We start from the raw sequence: 12015 nt of genomic DNA on the forward strand, positions 1-12015 counted from the left end.
CCAGATCTGAATGAGGGTGGGGAAGGTTCAATTTGCCATGTTGCAACGAGCTTAACTTCTGTCTCGCTAGCTTGCAGTGTGCTCAGTGAATCTGCGTTCGACTACTCCGCCTAGGCTGCACTGTCGAGCGCAGATCCACTGAGCGCTCAACACAGACAGCACCGTCAGAAGGAAAGTTGATAAAATAAATTTAAAAATGTTGTATTGTTCATACATATGCGTACCGAACCGAAAGCACTGTATCGAACGGTTCAATATCGATACGAGTATCGTTGCACCCCTAGTATGTATGTATATATATATATATATATATATATATGTGTATGTGTGTGTGTGTATATGTACACACACACTACTGACTCTTGATTTCCTCACTTTAAGTAAAAGAATGTATTTCTCAAGTCAATCACAGATGCTTTATTTAACTATTCCTTTTTATTTCACTCAAAAGAATTTAACTTGGCAGTTGTTTCCAATAAACGGGACAAGCAAACAAAAAACGGACGTGTCGACTTTTTGTTGTGTCGTGCCTCACTCCAATACAACTAAAAGTGGGGAATAAATCTGTATTTTCACATATACAAATCTTTTTGTTCCTGTAAACACATCTGAAAAAGACAAAAGGGAATATGTAGGTGTGATTGTTTGTCAGCATTTTCTTCATAGTTTAAACATGTTTTTTTGTTACATAATCATTTTTTGGGACTACCTATTATTCTGGACCAGGTCACTGAACAATGCTTCTCTCTACTTCAGCTCTGCTACATATTTAAGTAATTCAGGATCTGCACTGTGTGAGGCTACATAAACAGCAGCTGTTGGTTTGCTCTCGGTTCAGTAAACTTGTTAGTGCGCACTGAGAAGTCTGAGTATCTTGTGTTCTGTGCACTACAACCTGAGATGGATGATGATGAAATCTCTTCAGGATTAAAACTCTTAAGACCCAATTACACTCCTGTCTAATAAATAAATACATTATTATTATTCACAATAATGAGACATGTAGGAATTCACAGTACTTGGTGAGGGAATAGGAGGGGGGAGAAGGGGAGTCGTACACTTGTGACTCATTCTGATACATATCTTTTTCAGCCAATAAATACAAACACATCGTGCCTCTATATTTACAAACCCGGTACATTCCTATCCTACCATAGCAGGCACAGTCAAGTAGTAGACATATACAAGAATACAAGAGGATGGGCCGAGGCAGGGAGAGGCTGGTGACCCATAAACTGCACAAGAATACAGTTGTCTTCATACAATGATCTTTCATGTTGCTCGCTGTAGTTAAGTCACAGACTATACTTTTGTGCACCAATCAGATGTGCAGCTGCAGACAGTATAAAAACAGATGCAGTGAAGCTGACATGGAAGTGCCTTAAAACAGCAATCTTAAGACAGAAATCTCAGGGAAAATCACCCTCAACTATCTCGCTCCATGAGCTCAGTAAACACTTGATTACTTTAAAACAGGTGTGGGGAACTCCAGGCCTCAGGGGCTGGTGTCCTACAGGTTTTGGGTGTGTCCTTGATCCAACACAGCTGATTTAAATGGCTAAATTACCTCCTCGCCTGGTAATGAACTAATCATTTGATTCAGGGGTGTTGACCCAGGGTGATATCTAAAACCTGCAGGACACCAGCCCTCAAAGCCTGGAGTTCCCCACCCCTGCTTTAAAGGCTCAGTCCCCATTTTCAGGTGTTGCTGAACAGAACAGCAAGTCTGTTTTTTAAAACTATGCTCACTCTAAAGTCAGAAAGTACAACATTCAGGATGCGCTCCTGCTACATCCAGGTTTTACTGTCTATAGTTACATCAGATCCAACCACGGTTGTTTATTTTTATACTACATTCAACTCTGATATTATTTTTTAATATTACAATCTATCGTTTACCTTTATCTTTAGTCTCTACAAATTTCTGAGGGAACTATCTGTCTTTATAGCTCATTAATGCTCTACTACCTTCACCACTAGTCTCTAATCTTTCACTTCAAATTGCTGCCCGTCACTTTGTAGACCGAATCCACACAGTAAAGTGGGTTCTAATTTGTACGCCCCCCCATCGACCAGTCTGCTGTGTAACACTCAGGTTCACCAACATCTCCGTACTCTCAGCCCTGCACGTCAGAAGGGAGCCTGTCCTGCAGGGAAGAGGGGCCCTACTAGACACATTTGAACACAAGCTGAGCAAGTCAGAAGGAAATTGCATTACGGTGAAAGTGAGAGAAAAAAGGGGATAAAGAGCTGGAAAAAGAAGGAACAAATACGGCGGAGTAAAAAGAGGGAGACTTGGGAAGGAGGCTGAACATGCTGCACGCTTAGCCTGGCCTGTGTTCCTCAAAGATACAAGCTGCCCAGCAGGGGACCAGTTCACTGCTACCAGTTAGCGTAACAAAGGCACCGCTTTGTCCCAGTTTTAGCTAACTTTTGTGGCAAACAGCTAATAAAAGTACAAAACAGATGTCTGGATTTGGTTTACAAGGTGGTCCAAATAAAGTATTTACTTGTTTCAAGGTGTGAATTATGCACCGTCTCATTGTTTGCTTGTTTTGAAGCTGGTTCAGCCTTTCTCTATGAATATATGGCCACGATAGTGCAAAGATGTCTCATCTAAACATCAACATCATCAGAGCACTATGATGACTCAGGGAAATTAGTGAAAAATATCAGGCACATTTTGAACTTGTCTTTTTCCCGACTCTTGAAGTTTTGCTACTATATTTTCTGGCAGCACCAAAATTAGCCTCTGTGGTCAAACTCTAGGTCACTAAGGAAACCAGCAGCCTTTTTTGTTATCATGGAAGGCATATTTCATATCAAGAGAAATAACTACAGATAGAAAAAAAGATATGTCCGTGGAAAGGCGCCATGGTATAATACGATGAAATAAAAGAGTCTGTCCTTCCTCCCTTTTCCTCCCAAAAAACAGGAACAATAACCAGCACTAAGGTAGAAGAAAGCGATGAAATGTTAGCTGCAGAGGTCTGCTCAGGCCTGCAGGACTCTCACATTGTAGTTGTCTGATGAGGAGAGGCAGTGGGAAGCGCTTTTTGAACAAGATAAGGACATCAGAGAGAGCTTAGCTGGCATGCTGAAGGCAGTTTTTTAGAGCAGAAGGGCCATTTCCTCAAATGTTTTTGGATTATGTTGGTGGGGGGAGGCTGTTTTAGAGGAAAGGAAGGGGTGTGTGCGGACTGGAAGGCTGCAGGGGGGGCATCAGAAACTCTCCGGCTCCTCCAGGAGGCAGGGCTGGGTGGACAGAGGCACAAGGGATGGGGACAGGCTTTGCAGGCCCACGCCAGAGCGAAAGTTGAGGTCCGGGGCGGGGAGTAAGGGCTTGAGGATGCTGACGAGGCAGAAGGCAGAGCCGCTGTTAGGAATGAAGTTGACCTTGTTGCGGTCAGGACACAGAAAGGGAGGGATCTCTTGCAGAGGCTTGGGCCTGGAAACACATGCAGAGTCATATTTAGCCTACATGTTAACCTCTCATTTTTATACATGATTTTGCAAAACTCTTGACACACTTAGAAAAACACTTAGACACCTTTAATGGCGTTTAGACAACAATGTGACTGTGGAGAGATAAATTAAGGTTCGCTCACACACACACAAACAGTACTTGGCATATTTGATGTCAATTTTGGTTGTTCTATGTGATTTTATGGGTTAGGGTTAGCAGCTGGTCTCCAACTGGAAGGATGCTGAACACCTCCTTTTCCACTCACATTGACTCCTCAGACACTTTGACCTTCTCACAGCCCTCTGGAGGTTCTCTCTTGAACATGTAGCTGTTGTTGGGTCTAGGAGAGGCGGCGTATTTGGGCAGCGGGGAGCAAGGTCCCAGCTCTGAGAATAAGCAAGAAGGTGGGTTAGCCACACGTCGAGCTCACAAAGGCACCGCTATGTGTCTGGTTTTGACTCTTGTATGTATGCATGCGTTGGTCACCTTTGTCCTCGTATGGGCTGCCTCCACACGTGTCGTTGAGGACGGTGAGGTAGGAGGGTGAGATGGAGTCGGGACGGCTACTGCAGTTGCTATGGTTACTGCTCAGGCCCCCGCCAGAGGGAGTCTGCGTGTCGATGCTGCGGGTACTGCTACTTCGCTGTAGGGGGACAGGAGGGGGTGCACGGTGCCCATCGGGGACATCTTGCGGCTGTTGCACGAACACACACACACAAAATCACAATTATATCCCCAATCTTTAAAAAAGAAACCAATCTGAGATTAGTTTTTTTTTAGGGAAGGACACGACATTTAACACACTGGGAGCACGTTAACTCATTGAAACTCACAACAATGGTCTCGTCCTTCTCGGGGGTGTCACGGATGATGATGCGTTCGATCTCCTGGTTAAGGCCCTCCACGCTGTTGCGGAAACGAGGGGCCGACGACTTGGATATAGGGATGGGTATCAGAATGGTCTTAGGCATAGGCGACTGCAAAAACACAGACAAACCGAATTTATTTCAAACGTCATCTGGGGGTTTAGTGACTTTAAACCAGCGGTCCCCAACCCCCGGGCCACAGACCGGTACCGGTGCATGAGTCATTTGGTCCCGGGCCGCGAGAGTGAGACTTGGGTGTGAAATGTGTGGTTTTCAGGGTTTTTATCGGTTTTTAGCGTTATTTTGTTATCGTTTTTATTGTTAACTCGGTTTTCCTGGGTCTTTTCACGTGTGTTATGAATAAATCTTCTTTTTTTCGGAACCGGTACTAGTTTTATTTTGTTGTATTTATCCGCGACACCTTAAAAGCCATTCCGTGAAAATATTGTCGGGCACAAACCGGTCCGTGGCACAAAAAAGGCTGGGGACCGCTGCTTTAAACGGTCAATGCCATAGAAAGAAACAAATGTGGAGATAATTTATCTGAGCTAACATTTGCTATAGCATAAATGCACTATATTTGAGCCAGTCATTCATTTTCTTCCAGGACATCCAGAATACAGGACAGCTGCATTGCAACAGACTCCACAGGGAACGTGTGAGTGGCCCTACTGCCATCTCTGTCGCATACAGTACACAATGACATTAGTGGCCACTAAGTGTGTATGTACATCTACATCACACACACACTGGAGCTAAATAAGGACATCGAGAAAGTGGGACGTCCTCAAAAACCCAGATCGGGTACCCAACACAGTCTTCCTCCAACCTGCATGCTGTCTCTATTAGTCACCTGCGATTGGATAATGGTGTGGCTGCCATTGAAAGGGGCCTTGCGCTCTTTGTCCCTCCGATGGCGGCTGCTGCGTTTGCTGCGCTGTAGCTGCTGACGCAATTTGGCGATCTGAAGAGAGCACATACAGACATCAGTGTTAACGTTGGCATGCTGAGAAACAAGGGATTCAGTATGTTCCAACACCCGTATTGTAATTTGTTGTTTATTTGGGCCTGTAATCAGGTAAGAAAGTGACCTCCTTGAGCTGGTCGGTGCTCCCACAGGAGGCCGAGCGTTTGTGTGAGCCCCTCCTCCTCTCATCTGCCCAGGCCCTGGGAGTCTGACACACACAGATCCACACATACACTGTTCAGAACTAAAGCTCACACAAGCTTAAAACTGCTAAACAGGAAAAAAATACAGCTGAAACCAAAAAACATTTGACAGTTCTTAATCAAATATATAGGATTATTTAAACAGACAACACCAACTCCCCATTTATAGAACTGACTTATAGGTGCAGCACATGTTTTTTATGTTATAACTGAGAAGCCAGTTAAGAGCCTGGGGAAGGTCTTCCAACAGCAAACACAACCATAACTCATGAAACACCAGAGAGCTGAAAACCTGGCTTATATTGTTGGACAAATCAGTAAAGTGTTGGCAGTAAAGTTCAAGGGCTGGATTTACTGGCATGGCATCCTGCCACACTGCTGGTTTACAATGTCACACTGGCCATTATGGGTTTGGGAGCACAATTGCTAGTAGGTGGTTGGCCCTTCCTTGTAGCCTAAAGTGGATTTGTGGTTCAGCAAGGGTAGCATGCTGACAGTCTGTTAGCAGTCTGGGATGGCCTGTCTACCTGTGGAGAGCTCTGTTATCAAGTCAGTGTACAAAGTGTCTGGTAAAACCGGTTTGTGCGCCACTCTTGCTTATGCTGCTGCTGGTTTGTCAGCCAGCTGCAGAAAAGAGTGCAGTCATCAGTGTTGGGAAGGTTACTTTTAAAATGTATTCCATTACAGATTACAGAATACATGTCCCAAAATGTATTCTGTAACGTATTCCGTTACGTTACTCAATGAGAATAACGTATTCTGAATACTTTGGATTACTTAATATATTATCATGCTGTTTACAACTACGTGAATGTACTATTGCTGTGATTTATTACTGTTACTGAAGGTCCGCGGCTCCGAACCGTAGTAAAGGGACCTCTGGCTAATACGTCGGGCTCATAGCCGAAAAATAGCTTTACTTTGTTGTCTGGGTCAACTTTGCTAGGGAGAGACAGAGAGAGGCGTTGAAAGGCTGCTCCAACGGAACTTATTGTTTCAGAGGAAAACACGAACACGGTGTACAGTCGAGTCTTAATAGCTTACTTACAACTGGGCTCGTCAGGCACTCTCCTTGGCTGCAGTGGTTATTATTATATTTACATGCTTCCAGGTCCCGTTTTTGCTCGATGACAGCTCGTACTTTTCCTTTTTCTCCCTCCTCGCGCTCACAGACACATAACGTGTATGGCAGTCCATTCTCCCTGCAGCACGGACTACGCTGCCTATGATGCTACATTCTTTAGAGCTATACCTGTAGCATTCTGCCTATTAGCTTAGCACAACAACAACAAAAGGCGCTCTCTCACCCAGGAAACACGCAGAGAGAGCGTCACCCTGTAACCATGGCAACCGTAACGCTGCCGCCTGGAACAACAGAACGTAGCTGTCAAACAAAACCCAAACAGTCCTGACCCGCCACAATATGAAACAGGGAAGTACCGCCGTGTAATCCATTTATTTCAACAAAGTAACTGTATTCTGAATACCACCTTTTTAAACGGTAACTGTAACGGAATACAGTTACTCATATTTTGTATTTTAAATACGTAACGGCGGTACATGTATTCCGTTACTCCCCAACACTGGCAGTCATAACATACAAAGTGCTGAAGTGAAAAATACTGCAAACACTGTTTGTGCTTTTCATTCTCTATTTTTTAAAAAAAAAATCTTTTTCATGGTTCTTCTGTTCCCTTCTGTTCAGCTGTCTTCCCTGTTCCACCCACCGGTGAACCAATCAGCATTTGCCAGACACACAGGTCATACAGTTATGTTCAGCTGGGATTTTAGAGGACTGCACGGAAGCATATATCTGTCCGCTTACTGTCCGAACTGAAGCGTGTACGCAGATAGACACTTTTGCAGGACCATGAATTACACAGAGGCAGCTTTATATGGGAGGAAGAATAAGATGTGACTCCTCTTGAGCAGACTGTCAGAAGAATTCATGGTTTTCAGACAAACCCAAACAACAGAGATGATGCTGTATAGAGACTCCAGTAACACCAGAGTCTCCTTGGTTGGCATAAGAGGTAAGGACAGGCAGGAAGTGGAGAGCTCTGGAACCTCAATAGGAAGGGAAAGAAGCCAGTAGGTCCAGGAACTGACCCAAGCAGGGGTAGAGGAAACCCAATGCAGTAGGATGGTTGGGACGCGGCAGCAAAGGGTGTGGAATTTATGGGAGCAGTTAATGAACTGGGATATCTTGTGGTTAAAACTATGGAAGGCTGAGCCAACCTAGATCAAGTTTATCCAGTCAGTCTATAATGTCCACCCAAACCTAACCAACCTCTCTTCCTGCAGTCTTGCAGAAACCACCCACATATACCTGCTGTGCCTGGGAAGACTGAAACGCATCTTAAGCTGTTGCCCAATAAGCCTGAAAAAGGGCAACATAAAATTCCTACAATTTATTTTTAAGACTGTTAATTTTTCTTCCTTATGTCAGTCAGCACTTTGGGTTCTTTCCTCTTCCAGTAACAGTAATAATACTTTTACTATGTATTATGGCCTGCGCATATAAACAAAATGCAAACTTTGTGTATCTCACAATTATTACTACACAAAGAGACGCTATACTCACCTGCGTCGCTTTGTCCCTCATGTAGGGAATGTGTTGTTGCTGGCTGTCGTCCTGAGGCCAGGGACCTGTCAGGTGAGAGCCAGCGAGCGTGCCCTGTGAGGGCCACAGCTGGACGCGATGGCGGGAAACCGAGAGGAGAATGAGGGAGCAGACTGCTCAGAGGGAGAGAAGGGGGGAATGCCGGAGGCGTTGAGGACAATCAGAGGAGAAATCTAGAAGGTTAAGGCCACAGATGCAGTCTGAAGGGAAAACAGAAAATGAGTTTGAGTAGATCTAGAGATGTAAAGACGTTTGATGTAAACATATCAACAAATCACCAGACATACAGCTGGCCAATGGGATAAGCTCGCTCTGTCTGTCTAGGTCTGTGTGTATTTACGTTTGTGTCAGGGAGTCTGTGTGTCTGTGTGTGGCCAGATTGATGTTAATCCATCCCATGCTGGGAAGAGCAGCTATGCCAGGCTCACACAACCCCCTGGTTAATGGCATTAAGACACCTTAAATGAGAGCAGGGGAGCGTACCCAACTGACCCTGGCTGCAGGTTGAGGTTTTGCAGTGATTCACTGACACCATCAGTGAATTGCACAAAACCTCTAGGACTGTATATAGCAGCGGTCCCCAACCCCCGGGCCACGGACCGGTACCGGTCCATGAGTCGTTTGGTACCGGGCTGCGAGAGTTGAGGCTCAGGTGGGAAATGTATGGTTTTCAGGGTTTTTATCGGTTTTCAGCGTTATTTTGTTATCGTTTTTATCGTTAACTCGGTTTTCCTGGGTCTTTTCACGTGTGTTATGAATAAGTCTTCTTTTTTTTGGTACCAGTACTAGTTTTATTTTGTTGTATTTATCTGCGACACCTTAAAGTGAAAATATTGTCGGGCATAAACCGGTCCGTGGCGCAAAAAAGGTTGGGGACAGCTGGTGTACAGGCAAAAATTTGGTATACACAGTATATTACAACCTTGTATATGATGCCACTTATAGTGATTCTGTCCATCTCACTGTAGGGTTGTTGATATAGCATTAACAACAGCTTCTTTTATGTAATTCTGAGTCTATGCATTCTCTGAGAACAGAGAATTCTTTGCATTCTAATGAATTACATTTTCAATATTGAGATTATGATTATTTACAAAGTTTAAATACCAAAAAGTACAGTTCAACATCAGAATTCTCCCTCATCTGCTATGACAGCAGAACGGCAGTGCAACAGTGCAAACACACACTGCAGACAGTTTTAATGGATAACAAAGAATCAACTCATTCATCTTCTCTTATAATGTTGAAATGAATAGAACATGAATCCATAAATGCAAACACACAGCTCTGACTGGTAGTGTGTGTGTGTCCTTGAGCTAAATTTGGCAGGGGCCTTGACCAGTGCATATAGCTGTTGCTAGGAAACGTCGGTGGTGTGTGTGTGTGTGTGTGTGTGTGGAGGGGGGGGGGGGGGGGGGGGTTCTGATCATTATTAACACACAAGAGAACTTGGTTGTGTGTGTGTGACTAAGCGGGGTTTTCAGCATCAGCAGTCTGCCAGTGAAATGCTCCCACCACTTTATTTTGATGGCAGCTTTTTCCTGCCTCAGCGGCTGCCCACAAATCACCTGCAGAGTGTACGCTACCAGCAATAGTAACACTGGTAGCAGCAGTAGTAGTAGCAGAAATAACAGAAGAGTGGCTCAACCTTCTGTTATGCTGTTGTCAGAACAACATGAACAACAGAACATTTTTTGGCCTAAGAACATGGCCCGAACCACTACGAGAATAGATGTGGTTTTAATTGTAAATGTTGAACATTGCCTGTTTTATTACTATCTACCCTCCATGCTAACTTGACATATTAGGGGATGAAATATCCCTTAGATGAGAGGACCTTAACACGAAAAATAAATGCTCCCTGCACGTTCATCTCCATACAAAAGCCTGCACGGTGAAATGTAGGCCGATTGTGTTTTGTGGGAAGCACGCCACCCCTCCTCACACATACAAAAACATATTCCACGCTGGTGCTATAACCCATGCTCAGGAACATCATCCAAATTTCTGACCTTGTGTATGCAAAAACAGACTCACCTGCAAAATGCAGTCTCGGTGCGCTGCATGCAAAGGGGCATGGAGCTCTTCGGCAGCCCCGGACCCTGTTGCCACTACTCGAAGATGCTACAGATGCGATGAGAAAAGGCAGGGCAGAATGACCAGGGTGAAGATTACAAGTAAGGAAGGTAGACTCAGATATCAAAGGTAGACACCGAAAAAGAGGGAAAAAATAGAAACACGGCCTTCGTGAGGACAGCAGCGATACCGCTTGTGTCAAAATGGGCGTTGCTGTGTTCGCACCCTGCCTCCTCGAGACGTCGGGGATGGATGTTTTTCTCTCCCGGCTGAAGCAACGCGACAGCTTTAAGCGTCTAGCCAAACGCTTTGTGTTCGAAGAAAATAACTGTTAAAACAGAGCGAGGGTGCCTCGTCTGTGGAGTTTGTGATGAGCTGGAAAATGAACTAAACAAACAAACAACAACAACAAAAAACAAGACAGGAATAACACATTCAGAAAGGATAGAAAGAAGAAGGCGGTGATGCTGGGCTAGCCTCCGCTCACTCAACGGGAGAGGGACCAGTGCAGTGTGAAGTCAGCCGGTGTAACCGATACTTCCGGTTGTTATCTTCTCAATCAAATCTGCACGCTGTCAGGTCCACGTAATCATGATCATTTGGTACTTTCACTTTAATATATATGATCACGACAACAGTCATCTTTGGTATTTACATCAACACCGGCAAATGAGGAGAAAGCGGGGCCGATGGCGCGATATGGCAGCCTCGCTTCTGTCAGTCTGCCCCAGGGCAGCTGTGGCTACAACTGTAGCTGCCTCCACCAGTGTGTGAATGTGAGAGTGAATGAATAGTGGAATTGTAAAGCGCTTTGAGGGCCTCGAAAAGTGCTATATAAATGCAATCCATTATTATTATTATTATTATTATTATTATTATTATTATTATTATTAGTGCAATACGGAAATAATTGTGTTTTTCGTTTTTCTATAGACACACACACACATATATATAACTTTATTGCAGTTTTGCAATTTCGTTGCTCAACTAATGAAATCATTAGAAAGTAGTATAAAGCAGATAACCATAATTTTTATAGGATCATTTTTACAAATAAACGATTATATTAGCTGTTTTCCACTTTGAATTTCTTAGTTATGATGATACAAAATAATAAAAAAAAAAAACAAAACGAAAAAGCGTAGATTTGTGGCACTTTATTTTGAATGTAATGTGATCGACTTCCGGTACGTCCTGGCTGCTCCCGGCTGACTTGGCGCAGAAGAAGTAGTGCTCTGACGTAGCTTACCAACGCTGAGCTGCTCGTGCTGATGCTGCAGTTGCTAGGGCGCGTGGAGCAGACAGCGGAGAACAGAGGTGAAGTAAACAAGCGCGAGAGGATATGACTACCTAGAGTTGATTAATCACTGAGAATTAAGAGGGTTGGTCGACAGGGGTGCAAAAAAGACAAAAGCAAAACAAAAAAAAAAAAAAAACCCCAACCGATATTATTTCTGTTTGAATGATTCCATTGATTTACGTCCAAGACAGCCAAGTGTTTCATCATGCGGCTGTAGAAGTGTAGCTTACGACTCTGTAGTCCTTTGGTGCTGCCACTGTTGTTCTGTTAAGCGTCTTAAAACACTTTAGACTCTTTTCTTATTCACAAGAGGCCACCACAGCGATGTTTGAGTTGGAAGATTATAACGCCGATGTCCTTCCTGACGAAAAAAACAAAAAACAAAACAAAAGCAAACGAAAACAATAAGTAATCACCTTTTTTTGGTCAATATTGGCCTCAGTGACAGCTATCAGCAGATTTACCAGTGGCAGTGACCAACATTGTGCCACATTAATTTTGCACAAACAAAATG

The 12015-nt window shown here is 44.0% G+C and overlaps 1 protein-coding gene across 3 annotated transcripts; it reads right to left on the reverse strand.

Moving 5' to 3' along the window:
* Nucleotides 1-416: 416 nt before the first annotated feature.
* Nucleotides 417-10730, reverse strand: fam117ba (family with sequence similarity 117 member Ba). 3 transcript variants are annotated; one of them, XM_035916353.2, is made up of 9 exons: nt 10427-10730; nt 10163-10249; nt 8087-8325; nt 5424-5507; nt 5186-5296; nt 4300-4443; nt 3953-4160; nt 3732-3852; nt 417-3448 (listed from the first exon to the last, which is right to left on the reverse strand). In XM_035916353.2, the coding sequence occupies exons 3-9, from the start codon at nt 8105-8107 to the stop codon at nt 3223-3225; spliced, it is 915 nt and encodes a 304-aa protein (XP_035772246.1). In that variant the 5' UTR covers nt 8108-8325; nt 10163-10249; nt 10427-10730; the 3' UTR covers nt 417-3222. The 3 variants fall into 3 exon arrangements, with proteins under 3 accessions (XP_035772246.1, XP_006809614.2, XP_087692485.1); XM_006809551.3 differs by having other exon boundaries at nt 10163-10730; XM_087836359.1 differs by lacking the exons at nt 8087-8325; nt 10163-10249; nt 10427-10730 and having other exon boundaries at nt 5186-6051.
* Nucleotides 10731-12015: the final 1285 nt, after the last annotated feature.

Source organism: Neolamprologus brichardi, chromosome 23 (assembly GCF_056152115.1).
Source record: "Neolamprologus brichardi isolate AB-2024 chromosome 23, ASM5615211v1, whole genome shotgun sequence".
Classification (NCBI taxonomy): domain Eukaryota; kingdom Metazoa; phylum Chordata; class Actinopteri; order Cichliformes; family Cichlidae; genus Neolamprologus; species Neolamprologus brichardi.

Bases quoted from the DNA above. Each gene is read 5' to 3' on its own strand.
- fam117ba (XM_087836359.1), bottom strand. From the start codon at position 5,530: ATGTGTGGATCTGTGTGTGTCAGACTCCCAGGGCCTGGGCAGATGAGA. The intron at 4,444-5,185 runs GTGACTAATAGA...GTGTTTTTGCAG, and splicing joins ACACCATTATCCAATCGCAG to TCGCCTATGCCTAAGACCAT. The intron at 4,161-4,299 runs GTGAGTTTCAAT...TTCGTGCAACAG, and splicing joins AGAAGGACGAGACCATTGTT to CCGCAAGATGTCCCCGATGG.